Source organism: Cyprinus carpio, chromosome B7 (assembly GCF_018340385.1).
Source record: "Cyprinus carpio isolate SPL01 chromosome B7, ASM1834038v1, whole genome shotgun sequence".
NCBI classification, from domain to species: domain Eukaryota; kingdom Metazoa; phylum Chordata; class Actinopteri; order Cypriniformes; family Cyprinidae; genus Cyprinus; species Cyprinus carpio.
Window position 1 is genome coordinate 23,182,191 of NC_056603.1, and position 20,827 is coordinate 23,203,017.

Consider the following 20,827-nt stretch of genomic DNA (forward strand, 5'->3'; position numbering starts at 1 on the left):
TTTGAAATGATTGTGTAACAAACCACAGGCTTTTTGAGGGCAGCAGCTGCTGTCTTCTGCCAGGTTGACTGTAATCTCTCCTGTACGCATGCAGACTGGCTGAGGGATGTTACTGCAGTTATACTCCACCGGCACTATGCTGTCGTTTTCACACTTGTACATGCAGCAGCCATCCAGTGAGGCTTTCCAAACCTCCCCAAGAGCACGCGGGGTTTCAAAACTATCAGTACATGCTGCAGACACATATCATAACTTGAGTAAATTAATAACAAGGGCTAAATGCCTTTAAAAAGAGAGAGAAACAGACAAGGAGCATACCACACTTGCTGGGTGGAATGCATAGGGCAGAATAGGGCCGGTGTAATAGAGTTCCCTCTGGACACACACAGCCCTCTGAAAGGCCTGTGCATTGCTCTGGGACAAACTCAAAATCTTGGTTTGGGCAAGATGGGGCAGTGCAGGCAGGCAGACATGCTTGGTAACGCAGATTTTCTGGGCACATGAATGCTACACAGGAAAACATTAGAGAACATACCAATAAATGGCATTTAACACCATATACATCTGTGGAAATCATTGTTACTTAAAGCTGTGTTGATATGCCTTGCTAACTACATACGGCAGAAATCAGAGCTCCTCCATTCCATGCAGATGTTGAATTTGTGGCAGGAAGCAGCATAAGCAGCCAAAGCAACACACGGATTATTCACATACTCCACATCTCTTACCCACATCTCACAGAACATTGCTGGAGGGACCTGCAGTGCAAAAAACATTCAGGAAATGTAGTCAATAATCACAGGTGTGTTTGCAGGTTTGGTATTGGTGGCATGTGCATGTTGTGTGCCGTACATAAGGATGGCAGATGGTGAAGGTACGGTTGCTCAGCATGCTCATGCACTGGGAGCAGTCGCCCGTGGTGCAGTTGGCCTCCCTCCATCTGCCGTGACTGACGTAGCTGGTGGTGTTGGGAATCTGCCAGCTATCGATAAACACGGCCGGATCCTCTTGCTCAGGCACAACTGTACCGTTAGACAGAGTCAGATCATTCAGAGGATTACCATCACAACTACCTGGACAGGGTGACAAAGAGAAAGATGAGAGAGGTGGAGGGTGAGGAACATGAAGAAAGTAGATGGCATTAAAATATGACATGATCTTTTTCCAGTATGTATAATCTGTGGTTATTGGTTTCGTACCACACAAGCCCATTGTGGGGAGTCTGTTGTTATAGCTGTCCATCTCAATCACCATCATGCCTGTAGTGTGGAACCACTGGATCTTCATACCAGCTGGGCTTCGGATTAGATACATGTTTCCTGTGTCCAGAATCTCAAAACCAAATTTCTTAAAACGTGGCTTTGCATACCTGGAGTTCACATATAGCTGGAAAAAAAAAAAACCCATTGTATATTTTGAACCTCTTTCATTCATATATATCTGCCAGGCTGGAATAATAATAATTTTCTTTTTATAATCTATTACCACTACACAAGTTATTTCAAGAATTGCAAATGATGGATACTCACGCGTCTCTGCAGACGATTGATGAGCACTTCGTTGGATTTGTGAGTAATGTTTAAAGCTGCCAGACACAAACTGGTAAAGTTCCACACAAGCTGGAATCAAATAGAATGATATTATGACTTTGATATATTTTTTCGGTTTAAAAAAGGACACATAAAGAGCACTAGAGTTGTGAGGAGCTATCCGGAAGGTTAGTCGAAACAGTGGAGTTGTGCATATCTTACAGTGTCATCTGGTCCAGAACACTCTTGTACAAGGATGCTGACAGTCTCATTGGGAAGCTGAGCCACCACATATAAAGCAGCTTTATAAATCGCAACACTTTTTCCATCAAATGTGATCAGATTAAGATCGGGAAACACTGAACAACGACCTACATGCCAAAATAAAAAAATATATATCTTAATAAACATTCAGTAATTCAACAAAATGACAGAATAGAAAAGATCATAGTAATGTATATCATGCAGGTGTTACTCACATGGACAGTCCCATCGTGGACAACACTTATCACCATTGACCAGTACGGCAAAGCCAAGCAGACCACAGTTTGGAGGTGTAGGATCATATGGGCAGCTCTGAGACTTATTGAAGAGGAGCAACTGGCCACTGACGCAAATAAGCTTTGTACATTCATCCACAACCTCTGAATATGGAGACTACAGACAAATACACACATATTATTTAGTTTAGCATGTAATAGCTGACTTTGGTTATCCGCATATATATAGAAACATTTGTTCATAGCACCACATAATTAAAGACAGCTAATACTATATAAGAGTATTTTATAATTGACTTACGGTGCATACTCTGCTTGGCTCGTGAGCAGTAGTTTTTAAATCTGCATGTGTCTGGCTCGTCATCCAGTGCTCTGTTTCTATCGTGTAGGGCAGGGTGGTCATCACAGATGAGCTCAGTGTTGTTTGGGCAGTGTCCGGAGCAGGTGGCATGGCTGTGACTGTGGTACGTTCATCCACCAGAGGGTGCTCAGTAGATGCACTTGCACTGGTTACAGGTCTACTCTCAGTGACAGTAGAGGAAGTAGGGGGCTGTGTTGAAATGGTAGTCTGGGTAACACTAGGCACTGGAGTTGTTCCAATTGATGAAATCAGTGTTGTGGTCGGACCAGTTTCAGTGGTGTACTCTGTAAATCCAAAGGTGTATTCAGTGATGTCAGGAATGTGTGTTGGAAGTGTGCTAGAAGTAGCAACAGGCATACTAGAAGAAGTTCTGTCTATGGAAACAGTGGTCACTTTATCAGTAGAAGTGGTTGCAGGTGTTGTCAGTATCGTTATATTCCTAGTTGGAGGTGAGATGCTGGTGGTGGCCACAACTCGTGAAGTTTCTCGTCGTGTCGTAGCCACAGCCACCCGTGAGGTCAGGACTGGTGTGACACGGGTTGTGAATTTTGGAGTCATTGTGGAAGGAAAGGTGCTGGAGGACTCATGGACCAGTGTTGACATCTGGGTTGTCGCGGTGGTTGACAGCACAGCTCTGTCTGTGTCAAGAGAAACCCTAGTTGTCTCAGTGACAGAATGAATACTCAGAGGTCTAGCTGTGGATGTTTGAGTGGTAGAAATAATCTCTTCCTCAGCTGAAGTAGATGTAAGCAGAGGTGTCTCAGAAGTGGAAGTTGTTTCTGTGGTTTTTGTTGGGGCTCGAGATACTGATGTTGCCATTGTAAGTATGGATGGTGAAGCTGGAGAAATCTCAGGCAGTGCAGATGTAATTGTTGGAGTTGGAGTCATAGAATAAGGAGAATGAACTGGTGATGTGCTGACTTTGTCTGAAAAGAGAGCAGTGGTGGAAACTAAACTCCAGTGAGATTCTGTAGGGCCCAGCGTAGTAGAAGCAGAGACATCTTTAGAAGTTGTCTTGTCAGTAGGTGACACATGTGATGTAAGCAGTGTTGATGTTTCTTCTGTAGGTGCTGAGGTGAATGGGATACTGGTGTAGGTGGTAAGTGGTGTCTCTGCTATCTTGGCACTGGTTTGGGTTGTTTCTGGTGATGGAGTTGATGTGGTTTGGATCACTCTCCAATCCGTCTGTAATGTTCTATCAGTTGTTGGAAGATCAGGATAAGGATATATAACAGATGTTGGTTGATAGGTTGTTTTTGCTGTGGTTTCTGTTGGCACAAATGCAGGAGCTTGAGAGGACACTGTGGTGATGAAAGCTGTTGAAGCTGCTGTGGGCACAGACACTGTTGTTTTTGAAGTTTCGGGTTGCTTTGAGGTTGATGTTGAAAGAATAAAAGGTGTCGTTTGAGTTGAAGTTGGTGTTGGAAAAGCAGAACTTGTGGATTTTACTGTAATGTGAGTGGTTGATGCTTCAATATCTGTAGGGGAAGTGGAAATGGTAGTGATGTCCAAAGGCCTCTGTGATTCAGAGGTGCTCTCTGGGGTCTTCACAGTGTGTAAAGACGTTGGAAAGGTCAGTTTTTCTGTGGTGACAGAGGTACTTGATTCTACTAATATGGGTGTTGTAGTTGATGGTGAGGTGGACTTTGTTGTGCTGATGGTTTCAACAGAAAACTGTGTACTGCCACTAGAAGTCACAGAGGGTGCTGTGGTCTCTTGAGTAGATATAAAGGCCTCTGTGACTCTGGGGGTCTCAGTACTAGAGGTGAGAGGAGAGGACACTTTGACTGTTGGGGAAGTGGCGTCTGTGGAGCTTATGCTGGCTGAGACTGGAAGCATAGGTAGAGTGCTTACTCTGGTCAGCTCCTTACTTGAGGTAGATGACAGAACGGGACTAAAAGTCAACGGTGAGGGGATAGCTGTGGTACGTGTGACAAGTGTCAAAGACTCTGTTGGTGTGCTTGTTGTAGAGGTCTCTGAGAGAGTTTCTGAGAGAGATATTGGGCTAGTGTGCACTGTGGTGGAAGAAGTGGAACTGTGGGTGATGCTTGGTGCTTTAGTAGTTCTCTCAGTGGAAGCCAGTGGGCTTGGGGAGGAAGAAGTTGATGTTGTTAATGTGGTAATGGTTTCCACCTCCCCAGGTCTGAGAGGAGAAGATGTAAGCTTTGCAGTGCTTGGCATGTGTGCTGTAGGTGTGAAAGCAGTGGTGCTAGACTCTGACACTGTTGAAGAAGTGAGTGACATAGACACCGCTGGACCACTCAAGGTGGAATATTCTGAGGAGGATGTTGATGATATTGCAGTACTGGGTGGCGTGAATGGAGGAGCAACAGCAGACTTAATGCCTAAACACAAACACATTATTTATTAGATACTGCACAAAATATCTCATTTAAACTGATATAGCTCATTGTGTTACTTTAAGCTAGATAAACTGGAGCTTGGATTTACTGTGGCAATAAAAAGACAAAAAGCTTAATCATTTTTAAATTGCTCCATTTACAGCTAGTGGACAGAAATATTTTTTTCTCAAAGACTGTTAGCATTAGTGCTGGTTAAAATGGCATTTATGAAGCTGTAACTGAAAGGTAACATAAGCTGTCTTAGTCAAATCATATGACAATGATTGTGGAAGTAAATCCCAACCTATCATTTACCTCATTCAAAAAAAAATGTCAGTGATTTTATTTTATACCAGCAGTGTTAGAAGTAGCACAAACAGTAGCTTACAGTCCTCCACAAAGACACATCTGTGAGTGACCTCATCTAGAACCATGTGACTTGGACACTGAGGGAGGCATCCCTCAACCCTATAGAAAAGTGCATGTCAGCCATATCACTTTACGCAATTTAGATTCTTGTAAATATTTGCAAAAAAAATTGCGTGCGTGTTTGCATGCATAAATGTGTGTGATCTTACTTCAGGATACTGGCACAGCTCAGACCTGATGGGTCACTGCATGTCCTGAAGCACGGACTCACACATGATTCATACCGCCACTGACATCGAGGACCCATTGGATAGTGTGGTATGCCCCCTGTAGTAAAAGTAATGATTTGAAAAAAGCAAGTCGTAATATTTCTGTGTGATTATAAGCAAAGTTGTGCACATACAGTAAGTAGCCACATGCTGACCTGTCAGTTTGAATAGAGTAGCTCGGCGGTACCGATCGGAGTGACTGTATTTCATGAGTTGGAGTCTGGACAGCATGAAATGCAGAAAAAACCCTGGCTTTGCCAGGGACTCTAGCGAATCAAAACCTGAGATCCAGGTGTCTCTATGAAGGACAAATGTAGCTGCATCCCAGAATGCCTCAGCTTCTTCCCACTTCTGCAGTCTCAGCTGGCCACTGCGTTCTGCTTTTAAGAAGTAGTTTGGTCTGTCTGCCGCCTCAAATGACACCAGAGATGTGTCTGCAGCATTAACAACATACCCATTAAGAAAAGCAACATATACAGTATATACACAAAAGAATTTAATACATCTAAAGTAGGAGATTTTTGCTTCAAAATGTTTAGATTTGGTCTGAAATGTGTATGCTTTACTATACTGTATATTTCCAAAAGTGACTTTAGCATTTTTATGTTGATTGTGTGCTTTTGTCTGTCTGACTGACCATGTGGTCTGGCTTTGCTGATGCCTGGTGTCATCATGAACAATGTCAGGATCTCATCGGTACTGGTCAATTCTCTTTTTGGAAACACCAGTCCACTTGTCTTATTGGCTGCCAACAGTGTTCCTCTCTCTCTGTAGGTCAACAGCTTCAGTGGCCCTTTCCCTAGAGCTATGCAGACGTGCATTTCCACACACACACACAACTGTCAAAATTACAAATCTCTCAGACAAATACAAATATTATTATCATCAAAAAACTACAGATGTACCTTTGTTGTAGTATTCACAGTCATAAGCTGTAAGAGGAAGAAGATAGTGTTACTTGTTATACAGTACCATAAAAAACAGTCATGTGATGAAAAACTGTAATGTAGATCGCTCAGTTCCTTCTTCCTCTAGACTATCATTGTCTTTTAGAAGAATGTTCATTCACCATTGTATATCCAGTTATTGATTATTATCACAATGATTGATTCTAGGAATATTACTGGGCTGAGGTGTGACTCACGGCAGACAGAAGGGGAGCGCCAATCGATGGTGACGCCCTTTAGGCAGCAGCGGTGAGCATATGCTGCAACACTGGTGCAGAAACACTCACAGTCTCCTCCACGGTTGCAGCCACAGGTGTCCACCAGGCAGTTCATATAGAACCATGTGACATCTACCTACAGAGCATCAAACACCTTTAAACACAGAAATCCTCTCCCACTCACTTGTACATTTTGACTCTGTGTGAATGCTGTTTTCTGTGATCAGCTTACCACAGGGTGGCAGACTTGGAACACTTCACTGAGCAAAATCCCACATTGTCTTTTTGCAAAGGGCTCTCGAAGAGGATTCAGATTGCAGGGGTGCCTTATATCAGGGCTGTTCACACACTAATGGGACATTCACACACAAACAGACACATTCAGTGTAAAGAGTTTGATTAGAGTGTTTGATATGTAGCTACCGCCAGATTTGAGATATTCTGAAGGGCAAAAACACCTTTAGTCATCTAGCAAGGAGAATTAGATAAAAGTGTGCATTTGTGCATACACTTCTGGTCAATAGTTTGGAATAATTAAGATTTTCTAACGTTTTTGAAAAATCACTCACCAAGGCTTTAAACAGTAACAGTACAATATAAAGCAACTGCTTTCTATCTGAAGCCATCAAAGGAATAATTTACATTTTAAAATATATTAAAATAGAAAATGGATTTAAAATTGTAGTAATTTGGCTGGGATATAAATGTTAATTTCACAATATTATTGTATTTACTGTATTTAAATGACAAACATTATTTTGATCAAATAAATGCAGCCATGGTAAGCATAAGAGACTTTTTTCAAAAACTTAAAAAGTCCTAATTATTCCAAAAGTTTGACTGTTGGTGTATGTGTGTTTATCTGTTTGTCATGCCTCTGCCGCTGTCCAGCTGTTGCCAAACTCCTGTGGTGTTGATGAGTCAATGTTCTCTGGTGTTCTCATCTCATTCGCTGTCTTCTGATCAAAGTTCCCACAAAGACCAGTAAGCTTGCCCTAAAATAGGCAAAAACACACAAATACACACCGCTTTGCAAATGATTGATTCACAAAACTACTAAAGTTTACACTTACTGCAAGGTCAGGAATCAGTTTCATCTTCTTTGTGTATGTTTTTTTTTTTTTTACCTGCCAGCGTGGTCCAGCTTGTATATGTACAGTGGTTTTTCTGTCCCACAGCACTGTGAGGTCTTCTCCAAGCAGATGCACAATGGTATAGTATCCTGCTTGCCAGATATATACTTTCTGCCTGTCGATCACACTTGATGGGTTCTGCATGTGAAATATATCCATAGAATATTATCAACCATTGTTAAAGTACCTAAGTGGTTTCACACCAAACCAGTGTTTCGAGAAACAGAAGACTACAGATGCAACACCATCAGCACTATGATGCATTATGACCAACAGTATGATGCATTAAATATATATTCTGCCATTCACTCCAGGGATTTACAGGAATGAATTGAATATGGTTGGGGCACGTTCAATTTATTAGGTGACAGCTGTAGACAATTTTTTTTAATTCAGGCATAATTACACTATTTTATGGTGTTATACAGAAAGAGAAAAGCTCACTCACGGGTTTGCCAGTGTCATCATCAAACACAATGAAGGAGCGTCCCAAAGAGATGAGGAGGGATTTCCTGCAGATCACGCCACTCTCAAAGCAGTCAACATTCTCTGCTGTCACAGTCATCATTGCATCTAATGAGCTCTAACACACACAGGAGCACACATTAGCAGTCAACAACAATACAGTTTTATAAGAATATGAGATATGTGAATATCTGGATCTGTAGCTAAAATTTCACCTTGACCAAGTACACCTTGCATGCACCAATATAATCATACAGGAACCCATCAAATGTTCGGTAGTGTCGATCTCCATAAGCCGTGCACATTGAGGGACATGGGCGGAACTCACACTGAAACGTGCCGTGCTGACACACACTGCAAAATAATATCCTCAGACCTGAGAAACACTTTCTCTTCACATTTTCTCACTTCCCTTTTCCCTAGAGAGATGCTAAGTGAATAGGTTTGTGCAGAGTTTAGTGACATTTTATGTCTCTACCAAATTTGCTACAATAATATCTGTAAAAACACTGGAAAATTACATTGTTATGAATACTTTTCCTCATATTCATAATCTAAAACAATGAAGTGCTAAAATCTTATTTTATATAATATTTATTGTAGTATGTAAAGATGTAGTATAGCAAACTGACTGGTGTAAAACACATAGAAATGAATGCACAGAATGCGAGTTAATGTAATCTCACCACTGATGGCAGGGGGATGATACTCTGTCTCCTGGATAATATTCTTTCCCTTTCCACAAACACGGACATGCGTGTGGCTCGAAACATTCATCACCATGCTTGAGGAGCCTGAAATACACACATGCATAGTGTATCATGTCTGTGAACATACTAAAACAGCACACAGGATGCATGTGTGAGTTTGTTTATGCATGTAAGTACGCCATGCAAGTATAATGCAAGAGATTCTGCCTGAGACAAGAATATTTGGATGGGTGGAGGGATGAAAGAAAAATCTGACTGGTGACATGAGAAAAGCAGCCTATTCTCATTCTCACAGATCCAAAGAGCTACTCTCTCGCTCTCTCTCTGATAAAGATCTTGTAATATTGCAGTGAATCATTTCCATTGGCCTGAGGGTCTCTGAGAGTTCCCAGCACACTGTCCGTTTGAACTGAGTAAACTTACACCCCAGATAGACAGGCGTTAACAGTTCTCTTTATCCCACAGCCAGAACGCTGGATCACTTACTGCCATCAAAGAATGCATGATCACCTGCTCCTGTTCTGCATGCATTAATTAAGAGACAAAGAGATGGATCCATAACTAAACAATCATGTACTCCATAGCTCAGCAATTATCGTCATGCACCAGTGACACTGTTCTCTCTGTACAAAGCAGACTTGAGAAAGTAAAACCATGACTCAACAAAAACTCAGAGGTATGAAATTACAAAAATACTGAAAAGGAGGTTTTGTGTTCATAATTATAATAATTGTTTTCAAATGACTAATTAAAAAAAAAAAAGCCATTGCGTGATGAGTAAACTGAAATGCCTTATGTTGGATTGAGTACAATTGATGAGGTAGAATTTCATGAATACGAGTTTGCTGTCCTTAACATGCATTGACTGTCAACTTCTCTTTATTTTACTAGATTGAAATTTGGATGGAAAAGGAGCTGAAGTGATTGTTCAATATTGAGTATTCTGAATGCAAACAGTCAGTCCATCAAACAAGAATCATTGATTTTAGAGCAGACAATATTCAAGATCAGTACACACATAGCCTATGTTGCTTATTTCTTTTAACGCCAGTAAATAGATGAATATTTTGATGTTTCTGGTTGAGGGTTAATGGTGGCACAGGTATATTCCAGCCAAAGGCTCAGGTGAGATAGATGTTGATATGGGATAAGTTTTTTTAAAGTTTTTATATGTGCATGGTTTGAGATACACCAGTTGTGTGTACATCCTTGCACAAGCCCAGATCTCTCACGTAAAATTTGTGGTTGTTGATGATTATTATTATTATGATACTGAAAATACAAAAAGTTTTTATTTCTCATTTTTTTATTTTGAATTTAATTAAATGTTTGTTTTGTTTGTTTTTTTTTAGTGTGTATTATGTATGTTCATTCCTTTCAATACCTTTCTATTATTTATTACTATATTAATAAATTTCATTTATTGATTAGGACCACACAATCTTTTTTTTTTTTTTTTTGGGAACTGAAAACAGAAACTCAAGAAAAGGTAAACCAGACAATTCAGTTCAAACTAGTTTAGTTCAAAGTCAAAACTGGAAGTGCACCGATAAAAAAGCAAAGCACAATCTCTGGGTGAAAATGCAGTGAGTACTATTATAGTTATGTATAGACTCAACTGTGGCATCTCAGACCCAGTCAGATGCATTACACCTGAAAAGAAGTAGAGGTCATCTGCATTGATTCCTGACCTTAACCCCTTAACCCTAAACCTGACCCTAACCCTAAGAGAGAAAACAATTGTTCAGAAAACATCGGTATTCACACAAGTTTAAGGTCTATAGAATAGCACAGCAAGAGCATAGGAACATAAAGATGCCTTTCTTTTCTTTCTTTTCTTTCCATCTTGACAAATGAAAATGCGCTGATTTAGAAGTATGGACTACAGGAATGTCTTTAAGCAGCTTATCAGTTATTTGATCCAGCTGTGCACCTGTTTACTGCGTAAATAAGCATCGCTGCTATTAACCACTTTGCTTGGGGGTGGAGGAGTGGGTAATTACTCCCTCTCATTAGTGCAGGAATTCCCCAGCTCACAAAAACACTCCTATACCTGCTGCTCCCATGAGGGACAAGGGTATCAGCATCGCCCTTAGCTTAATGGACAAGAGAGAAACAGGGTGAGGAGTCAAACCCATGCTGAAACATCTTTAACAAAACTTTGACATTAAAGTTACAGCAAAAAAAAAATCCACATTGTGGCCACTAGCAGATTTGAGGTGCGTTTTCTAAAAGCATTGTTGGCCAACCAATTTGTTTGGCACAGTCACATGCATCGAAACATGTTTCCTCAGATTATAAACTAAAGTGAGAAATGTGAGAACTTTAGTAAAAGAATCCAAAGTAGAAGCACACCTGAGAGATGTGATAATGTGTAATAATAAAAAAAAAATGGTTATTCAGTAATTATTGGACTAAATTTCTGGGCATGAACAGGTGCACTGAGGAATTCAACCTGCTTGTAAGGTCTAGCTCACGTATCAAACACAGCTACACCACAAACACACTGCGCTCTGAATGAGACGGGCTGTGACTGCGTATGTATGTGTCTGTGTGTAAAAGAGTATGGCTGCTGGAAAGTCCCAGTAAAAGGTCTAGAGCATCCAGAAGACTCATGACAGTGTTCCAGAGGGCAAGCATTCAAATACTTTACATTCTGCCTTTTACAGTCACTCTAGATGCTTTCAGATGTACGCATTATAGCAAACTGACAATCAGCTATGGATTCCTTCTGCATCTCTTTTTGGAATTAGCTAAATAGGTAAAATCATAGGTAAAATGTCTAAACATTATTAAATCAATATATATTTGAGATGCTAGATTACATAAGATATCAATAAAAAAATCTAATTAAGTGAGTTTAATGTAATGTAGTTAAAAAACATAACATTAATTCAACAGAAAAACATTTAGTTTAAGTATAAATGCAATTCATTTTGATAGTTTATTTTTGTCATTTTTACGTCTCCAAATAAATGTATCATGATTTAAGATCATTTAGATATTTGTACTGGAAGCAAGACAAAAAAAGTTTTTTAGAATTTTTTTAAATATATTTATTTATTTTTTATTTATTTATTTTTGCTGTGTAATATGAGTTTGCCACCCATTTGGACATTGCTTTTGTTAATTTTTATCCCATATTCAACATCCTGCTGCTATTATACCACTCAACTATAATGATGTTAGACCACATGTATGGCACATTTAATAATTGCCAGACTTATCAATAATCTCATCACTACTTCACATAGTGGCATAAGGGGCCTTTGTGCCATATTTAAACAAGAATCATTGATTTTAGAGCAGACACGTATTCCAGATCGTTCAAAGATCCCCATAGCCTATGTTGCTTATTTCTTTTAACGCCAGTAAATAGATGAATATTTTGATGTTTCTGGTTGAGGGTTAATGGTGGCACAGGTATATTCCAGCCAAAGGCTCAGTTAGATGTTGATATGTGGATAAGTTTTTATATGTACATGTTTTATATGTTTTATAAGTTTTTATATGTGCATGGTTTGAGATACACCAGTTGTGTGTACATCCTTGCACAAGCCCAGATCTCTCACGTAACATATAAAGTAGTGCATGCTGATAATTATTATCATACAGACCCTACAAACACACAAACTTTACCAAGCAAAACCACCTACTGGAGACTTGCCAGACCCTACAAACACACAAACTTTCTCATATATTGAATACCATTAAACAAATGTTCAACTTGTATGTTTTTACTGAGTATCAAATATGTTCATTCCTTTCAATACCTTTCTATTATCAACAACTTATTAAAAAAATACATCTAATGATTAAAACGGACCACACAATCTTTTTTTTTTTGTGAACTGAAAACAGAAACTCAAGAAAAGTAAACCAGACAATTCAGTTCAAACTAGGTTAGTTCAAAGTCAAAACTGGAAGTGCACCGATAAAAAGCAAAGCACAATCTCTGGGTGAAAATGCAGTGAGTACCATTATAGTTATGTATAGACTCAACTGTGGCATCTCAGACCCAGTCAGATGCATTACACCTGAAAAGAAGTAGAGGTCATCTGCATTGATTCCTGACCTTAACCCTTAACCCTAAACCTGACCCTAACCCTAAGAGAGAAAACAATTGTTCAGAAAACATCGGTATTCACACAAGTTTAAGGTCTATAGAATAGCACAGCAAGAGCATAGGAACATAAAGATGCCTTTCTTTTCTTTCTTTTCTTTCCATCTTGACAAATGAAAATGTGCTGATTAGAAGTATGGGACTACAGGAATGTCTTTAAGCAGCTTATCAGTTATTTGATCCAGCTGTGCACCTGTTTACTGCGTAAATAAGCATCGCTTACTATTAACCACTTTGCTTGGGGGTGGAGGAGTGGGTAATTACTTCCCTCTCATTAGTGCAGGAATTCCCTAGCTCACACAAAAACACTCCTATACCTGCTGCTCCCATGAGGGACAAGGGTATCAGCATCGCCCTTAGCTTAATGGACAAGAGAGAAACAGGGTGAGGAGTCAACCCATGCTGAAACATCTTTAACAAACTTTGACAATTAAAGTTACAGCAAAAAAATCCACATTGTGGCCACTAGCAGATGTGAGGTGCGTTTTCTAAAAGCATTGTTGGCCAACCAATTTGTTTGTCACAGTCACATGCATCGAAACATGTTTCCTCAGATTATAAACTAAAGTGAGAAATGTGAGAACTTTAGTACAAGACTCCACAGTAGAAGCACACCTGAGAGATGTGATAATGTGTAATAATAGAAAAAAAAATGGTATCTTCAGTAATTATTGGACTAATTTTCTGGGCATGAATAGGTGCACTGAGGAATTCAACCTGCTTGTAAGGCCTAGCTCACGTATCAAACACAGCTAACACACACACACACACACTGCGCTCTGAATGAGACGGGCTGTGACTGCGTATGTATGTGTCTGTGTGTAAAAGAGTATGGCTGCTGGAAAGTCCCAGTAAAAGGTCTAGAGCATCAGAAGACTCATGACAGTGTTCCAGAGGGCAAACAATCAAATACTTTACATTCTGCCTTTTACAGTCACTCTAGATGCTTTCAGATGTACGCATTATAGCAAACTGACAATCAGCTATGGATTCCTTCTGCATCTCTTTTTGGAATTAGCTAAATAGGTAAAATCATAGGTAAAATGTCTAAACATTATTAAATCAATATATATTTGAGATGCTAGATTACATAAGATATCATTAAAAAAAATCAAAATTAAGTGAGTTTAATGTAATGTAGTTAAAAACAACATTAATTCAACAGAAAAACACAGTTTAAGTATAAATGCAATTCATTTTGATAGTTTTTTTTTTGTCATTTACAAATAAATGTATCGTGATTTAAGATCATTTAGATATTTGTACTGGAAGCAAGACAAAAAAGGTTTTTTAGAATTTTTTTTTTTAATTTATTTATTTTAATTTATTTATTTTTTGCTGTGTAATATGAGTTTGCCACCCATTTGGACATTGCTTTTGTTAATTTATATCCCATATTCAACATCCTGCTGCGATTATACCACTCAACTATAATGATATTAGACCACATGTATGGCACATTTAATAATTGCCAGACTTATCAATAATCTCATCACTACTTCACATAGTGGCATAAGGGGCCTTTGTGCCATATTTACACCAGCCCAGATGCCAAACTATCGAGTTGCAGGAATTTATTAAACACTCATGACAGAATCTCAGCCATGATATTTCTTTCCCATGATGCTCTTGACTAATGTTTTTCTGTTTAAAAGGTCAATAAGTCAGAAGAAGGTGAATCACACACGCACAGGCATCTAAAATATCACATCCCCTCTGTGTGCAGTAGAGACTCGAGTTGCTCTCAAGATACATCTGTGACCTCACAGCCCTTTCACTACATGGCTGATGAATTTTCATGAGAGTTTTTCTCTTTGTAGTGAGAGTATTAGATTGCCTTTTAATTCAGTGTTGGGAATGTCTGAGGATTCACAAACCAAGTGTTATACTCATCCCAACCACAAGTGTAAAAATAATTATAAAATCAATCAAATGTGCAAAAAAGAAAAACAAAAAATCAACAGCAATTAATCTCAGAGAAGAAAGCATTCAGCACCCAAATCAAATATGTCATGAACAAAAAGTGAGCAGAGAAAATTTCTCACAAATAATATATAAAACACAGAACATGGCATATTCCCAGACTCTCTCTTGCTGGTGTTGGTAAAAGGATAACTGAGACAAGGTCTTATCATGCTGTTATGGCTGAGGATGGCTTTAGGAAGTTAAGCTTGTGATATGGCACTTAACCTCAGTTTGCTTGTGTAGACACTGGCATTAAATGTATCAGATGACAAAAATCCATCTATAGAGCAAGAGTCGTGCTCTCTGAGGCCCCTTTAGTTGGAACGTGACGCGAGGGGGAGAAAAGAGGGGAAGTGTGGGGTTGAGCGACAAAGAACTCTTTTCACCTGCCGTAGACAGCAGCAAAGGTTCCCACTGAGTCAGTGGAGACCCTTTAACTGATCTGTATCGACATCATCACCTGCTCCGGCAGACACCATCCGAGTGAGACCTCAACATGTAGAGCAGAATGTCATCTGTTCATGAAAGTGCGCCTGGGAGTTTGTGTGCTTCTGAAAATCTACACTACTTTGCTTGGAATGTCAATGGTCTGCATCTGCCAGGTTTTTAATTATGTGGAGGAAATATTTGAATGGAATTTGATTAAGAACATTATGTGACACAGATAAGCTAAAAAAATCCCAGTGTATGCATGCATGTGTAATGGAAATGAGTAGTTCCTGATGCTACTCAGGCGATTCCACCCACTAAGCTTAGCCATGGATCACTGCCCCATCACACACGTAAATACACATACAGCCATTCACCTACTAAATCCTCTACATCACACACAAACATGGAAACATCTGACCTTTTGAATATATAAAAATAAAACTACAAATACAGACCAAGAATAAACATACTCTGGAACATTTCGAGAGTCTTGTAAAAGTGCATTTGCATTTGGGAAACATTAAATAGATGACACCAAAAGCAATCACATGAATACTCAGTAAAACTCAAATTCCTCCAAAAACATCCAATTGAAGAAGAGAGTAGTAAACGGCACAGTAGCAGCACACTTACAAAAAGCACCATGATAGTCCCATGTTTTTTGGACATGCTAATACCAAAGTAAACTTTCAAGTGCCTTCACAATAAATTACATCAAAAACCCATATAGCATGAATTTGCTTAATTAACATTTTTATCTTTATGTCTCTATATTATACTTTATCTTGACTATATTTTATCTGTATTATAAATATGTGTGTTGGATTCAACAGACACAAGTCAAACTAAAGCAAGGAATCCTCTATCAACTATACATATATAGTACTTGTATCTTTCATTATAAAGGAGAAAAATCAATGTTAATTGGAGGCTCTAAACTTGTCATTTTGAGTCCCTTCTGATTGTTTATTGGACATGCTTGCTTTTAATCTAGGTATTTTTGTCCTGTATGGAAGCCCATTTTCTCTATGTGATGATTGGGTGAGCTCTCAAATGGGCGAAACTTTGCAACAAACAGCCAGTAATTCAAACAATAAAAACAGAAATATTGGGAAATATTATTAAAATGTAAAGTAACTATTTTCCATTTTTCTATACTTTAAAATGTCATTTATTCCTCTGATGGCAAAGCTGAATTTTCAACTGATATTACTTCAATCTTCATAAATCATTCTAATATGCTGATATGCTGCTCTAGAAATGTTTCTTATTGCTGAAAACAATAGGAAATGTGTTATTACTCTTGTGATTTTTCAGGATTGCTTGGTGAATAGAAAGTTCAAAAGAACAGCAGCATTTGAAATGAAAATCTTTGGTTACACTTTAGTTTAGGGACCAAATCTCACTATTAACTAGTAGCTTATTAGCATGCCTATTACTAACATACTGGCTGTGTATTATTACTTATAAAGCACATATTCTGCATGACCATATTCTACATCACTAATCCTACCCTAACTATTAATAAGCAGCAAACTAGGAGTTTATTGAGGCAAAAGTCATAGTTAATGGTTTGTTAATAGTGAGAATTGGACCTTAAAGTGAAGTGTTACCAAATCTTCTGTAACATTGATCTGAAAGTGTTACTAAAAAATACTGTAATGATCCCAAACCTTTGAACTGACAGTGTTTGAAATAAGTCTTTCGTAACACATTCAGTTTAGCGTTTATAATCTTGTCTCTTGCCTACTGCCATTTGTAAATATTGCGAGGCTCCAGTTGCCACTGGTATATAAATATATGGTCTAACATAGTATGTTTTTGTAAGTTACAACATACACTAAGAATGAAGACAACAAAGACCTTACTTACCCTGCAGGACAGATGCAGCCAGGCACACAAGGCTCATTGGTGGAGCAGGTGAGGTTGAGCAAATACGATTCACAGGTCTGTTCACAGGCTAAACCTTTATTGGCCATGTGTCTGTCTACTTGGTTCCCACAGTCCTCGTAAAACTGCCCTGGTGGACACAGGGTATCTGAGAGAGGAGAGAACACACACTGAACTCCAGCACAGTAGATATGAAAATTCAAACAAACTGAAACACTACAGACATTCAAAGAGTTTCACACAGATAAACGACATCAGGATGCTGAAATACAACACTCACCAATCATTGAGCTCTGGGAAACAAGTTTTCCATCTTGGCAAATTCTGTTGAGGTAAAAAAACAGAAAAAAGATTTTAACTGATGTGAGGCAGTGAGTCTTTTGTACTGGACTGCTGTGATATCTTTACCAAACCAATGATAAAACACAAAACACTAGTTTTTATTGGGAATGTGATACAGTATAATGGACAGTTTGACAGTGTGGTGATTTAATATGAGTGAATAAGACAATCTTACTGTACACCTGATGATGTCAAGATCACATCTCCAGGAGAATAGTTAGCACCAAGAAAACTGCATGGACATTCACTCCTGTACCACAAAATATAAGAAAAATATCTGACTCAGAATTAAAAAAATTATGTCACATGCAAGGAGAAAATATAACTTAAGGTGCATCCCAAATCGCATACTTATGCACTATTCTATGATGTTTTGTAATATAAAAAGTGTGAGTAGGGCGTTCACACTGAAAATTCCAAAATGAAAAGGTGCACTTTAAACACCTGGATGTTGCACTTAAATAACTGAAAAAATGAAGTATGGAATGTTGGACACTTCATGCACTCAACTGTCGCAGCTTTAATTATGTAACGAAGAGGGAGGGGCTATCAGACTCCAATTAAAAATGACAAAATAATCTGGTTGACTACATAGTGCATAAGTACATAGTGTATGAGTGCATAGTGTATAGTGCGTCATTTGGGACGCAGCTTTTCATTCTAAACAATTTAGTTAACTAACACAATGTCTTCTTAACCTAACACTGAAAGCCACAATGCTGCTTAACAGTGCAGCCAACCACAAGATATTTACTGTACAGCTGTAAGGAGTGAGCTATGAGACAATAAAATCTCTCTCTGTTTTAGAGAGTTGAGCCAGTACAGTAGTTGGGTTAGAGTTGAGAGACTTCAGGCCACAGTGCAGCGGTTGAGTCTGTAGTAGAGTATGAGGCCAAAGTCACGTCCCTGACTTTCTCTCAGCCTCTGCCAGCGTGAGTGCTGTAACTCTAGCACACGCTGAGTATGTGGCAGTGGGACACGGGACATTTAAGGGAAGTGAACCCATGTGAGGGTAAGGAGGCTAAAAGCGTTATACAACACCTGAGGTTGTCAGGTCCATAACATTTTACAGCCTGCTTGAATGAGGACTGCAAATAACTTCACTCTCTCACACACACTAAATAACTCTAAGTCACAGAGCTAGTGTTAGAAAATTCGGAGGGTGTTGATTTTGCTTATTTTTCAGAATTTCTTTCACAATTCAGAGTTACTTTCATAATTTTTGACACTGTCCATGGATAACCTCTAGTATGTGAACAAAAAATAATTTAATATAATGTACATAACAGATGTGAATAGAAAAAAAGGTGGAGTTGAAGTGTTGGATGGAAGCTGTTTATATAGCATTGTCAGTGTTGTGCAAGTTACTTTCAAACTGTAATACATTATAGATTACTTGTTACAATTATTTAAAAGTAATTCCTTACCTTACAATATTACTGTCTCAAAATTGTTATGTGTTACATGACTCCTGTATTACTTTTGAGTTACTTTCACCAAAATAACTTACAGAAGTAGAATGTAAAGGGTTAGTTCACCCAAAAATGAGAACTGGCTTGTGTTTTACTCACATTTGAAGCATCCTAGGTGTATATGACTTTCTTCTTTCAGGCAAATCTAGTCTAGGCTATTCCAAGCTCTTTCATTGCAGTCAGCGGTTGTTGAAGTTGAACAGTTCACAAGTCATCAAATAAAGTGTGCGCATCCATAATAAAACATTCTTCACATGGATCCGGGGGGTGAATAAAGGCCTCCTGTAGCGAATCCACATGTTTTTGTAAGAAAAATATCCATATTTCAAAAGTAATAAACTCTTTTCTATCACTTCGGCCATCTGTGATACGCAGAAGCCGTACCGGCGGATGACGCAGCATGTATGCGTTGTGTGATTAGTGACAAATGCGGAGAGAGAACTAAAAACGCCGGTCATGAATTAGAAGTACAATCCGAAGATATGCAAAAAACAAAAATGTTGGAGGATTTCGATATAAGCCAAGAGGAGACTGGTTTTCTTTTGCTAAAGTAAGGAAACTTTGCTTCCTTTGCTCCTATAAACAAACTTGCGACACTAGCATCTCTCAGAGGTGCGCACACTGAGCATAAATGTTGCGTCATCCGCCGTTCCACCATGACAGATACCAGAAGTGAGAGAAAAGTGTTTATTACATTTGAAATATGGATATTTTTCTTACAAAAACACATGGATTTGTTGTGGGAGACCTTTATTCACCCCCATGTGAAGCACATTTTATTATGGATGTGCACGCTATTTGACGACTTGTGGACTGTTCAACTTCAACACCCGCTGACTGCAATGATATTTTACCGAGTAAAATATTACTGAAAAATGATTAGTAATGCCTTACACTACTGCGTTACAGCAAAAATTTATCTGTTACTGTAATGCATTACTTTTGTAATGCGTTGCTCACAACACTGAGCATTGTGTTTTTGACTGACAAAATTAGATGAACATGATTCTCATGCACTTTCATTTGGATCTCCATTCAGTTCTAACTATGCAGCAAATCTAATAGATAAGCACTGTTTTAAAATTTATGGAGGCACAGTTCATTAAAAATCAACATTCATTCATAATTTAAGTACCTCTGTGTTGTTCCAAACCCAAAGAACTATTTTGAAGCAGTTCATAGTGATTGTCTGCTAAGCTCCATAAAGCACTATAAAGCACCATAAAGCAGTCCATACGACTATATTTGAACTTTTACCGTGGCACACAGGTGTGTGTATGCATGTTGAAGTATGTTCCTTCCGGGCACACGCAACCCTCCTCACACTCCTCGCCACACGGCTGAGGGAGAGACAGAAACAGGCAGCGACGCTGACATGACGACACACAGACTCCATACTCCATAGAAGACGGACACGTGATGGCTGCAAAAACATACACATAGGCCATATGCACATACATTTTTACGTTTAGAATAGAAATAGAATAGAAATAGAAACTTTAACTTTCCATTCATCATAAAATCACAAAAAACATATCGCGATTTCCACAAAAAGCAAACCCGTTTTTTCAATCAGCATTCATAATAATAAGAAAGGTTTTTTGTGCACTAAATCAACATATTTGAATGATTTCTGAAACATCATTTAACACTGAAGGTTGGAGAAATGGCTGCTGAAAATTAAATTTTGCCATCACAGGGTAATTAAAATAGAAAATAGAAAATTATTTTATATTTTATTAGTATTTCACAATATTATT

At 38.6% G+C, this 20,827-nt stretch overlaps 1 protein-coding gene across 1 annotated transcript in view; it reads right to left on the reverse strand.

Annotated features, from left to right (window-relative positions):
* The window catches only part of LOC109093831 (otogelin), a 43,779-nt gene that overhangs the window by 7,071 nt on the left and 15,881 nt on the right, over positions 1–20,827 (reverse strand). The window contains exons 19-43 of the mRNA XM_042726830.1: positions 20,325–20,490; positions 17,771–17,845; positions 17,534–17,577; positions 17,236–17,401; positions 8,820–8,927; positions 8,349–8,487; positions 8,117–8,251; positions 7,663–7,806; positions 7,411–7,530; positions 6,768–6,884; positions 6,515–6,671; positions 6,276–6,302; positions 6,008–6,175; positions 5,526–5,804; positions 5,311–5,428; positions 5,121–5,200; positions 2,331–4,735; positions 2,009–2,186; positions 1,752–1,900; positions 1,530–1,619; positions 1,200–1,386; positions 853–1,073; positions 620–758; positions 319–507; positions 24–233 (exon numbers count right to left, since the gene is read on the reverse strand). Of these exons, the coding sequence (XP_042582764.1) occupies positions 24–233; positions 319–507; positions 620–758; positions 853–1,073; positions 1,200–1,386; positions 1,530–1,619; positions 1,752–1,900; positions 2,009–2,186; positions 2,331–4,735; positions 5,121–5,200; positions 5,311–5,428; positions 5,526–5,804; positions 6,008–6,175; positions 6,276–6,302; positions 6,515–6,671; positions 6,768–6,884; positions 7,411–7,530; positions 7,663–7,806; positions 8,117–8,251; positions 8,349–8,487; positions 8,820–8,927; positions 17,236–17,401; positions 17,534–17,577; positions 17,771–17,845; positions 20,325–20,490 (5,811 nt within the window). The remainder of the gene's footprint in view (positions 1–23; positions 234–318; positions 508–619; positions 759–852; positions 1,074–1,199; positions 1,387–1,529; positions 1,620–1,751; positions 1,901–2,008; positions 2,187–2,330; positions 4,736–5,120; positions 5,201–5,310; positions 5,429–5,525; positions 5,805–6,007; positions 6,176–6,275; positions 6,303–6,514; positions 6,672–6,767; positions 6,885–7,410; positions 7,531–7,662; positions 7,807–8,116; positions 8,252–8,348; positions 8,488–8,819; positions 8,928–17,235; positions 17,402–17,533; positions 17,578–17,770; positions 17,846–20,324; positions 20,491–20,827) is intronic.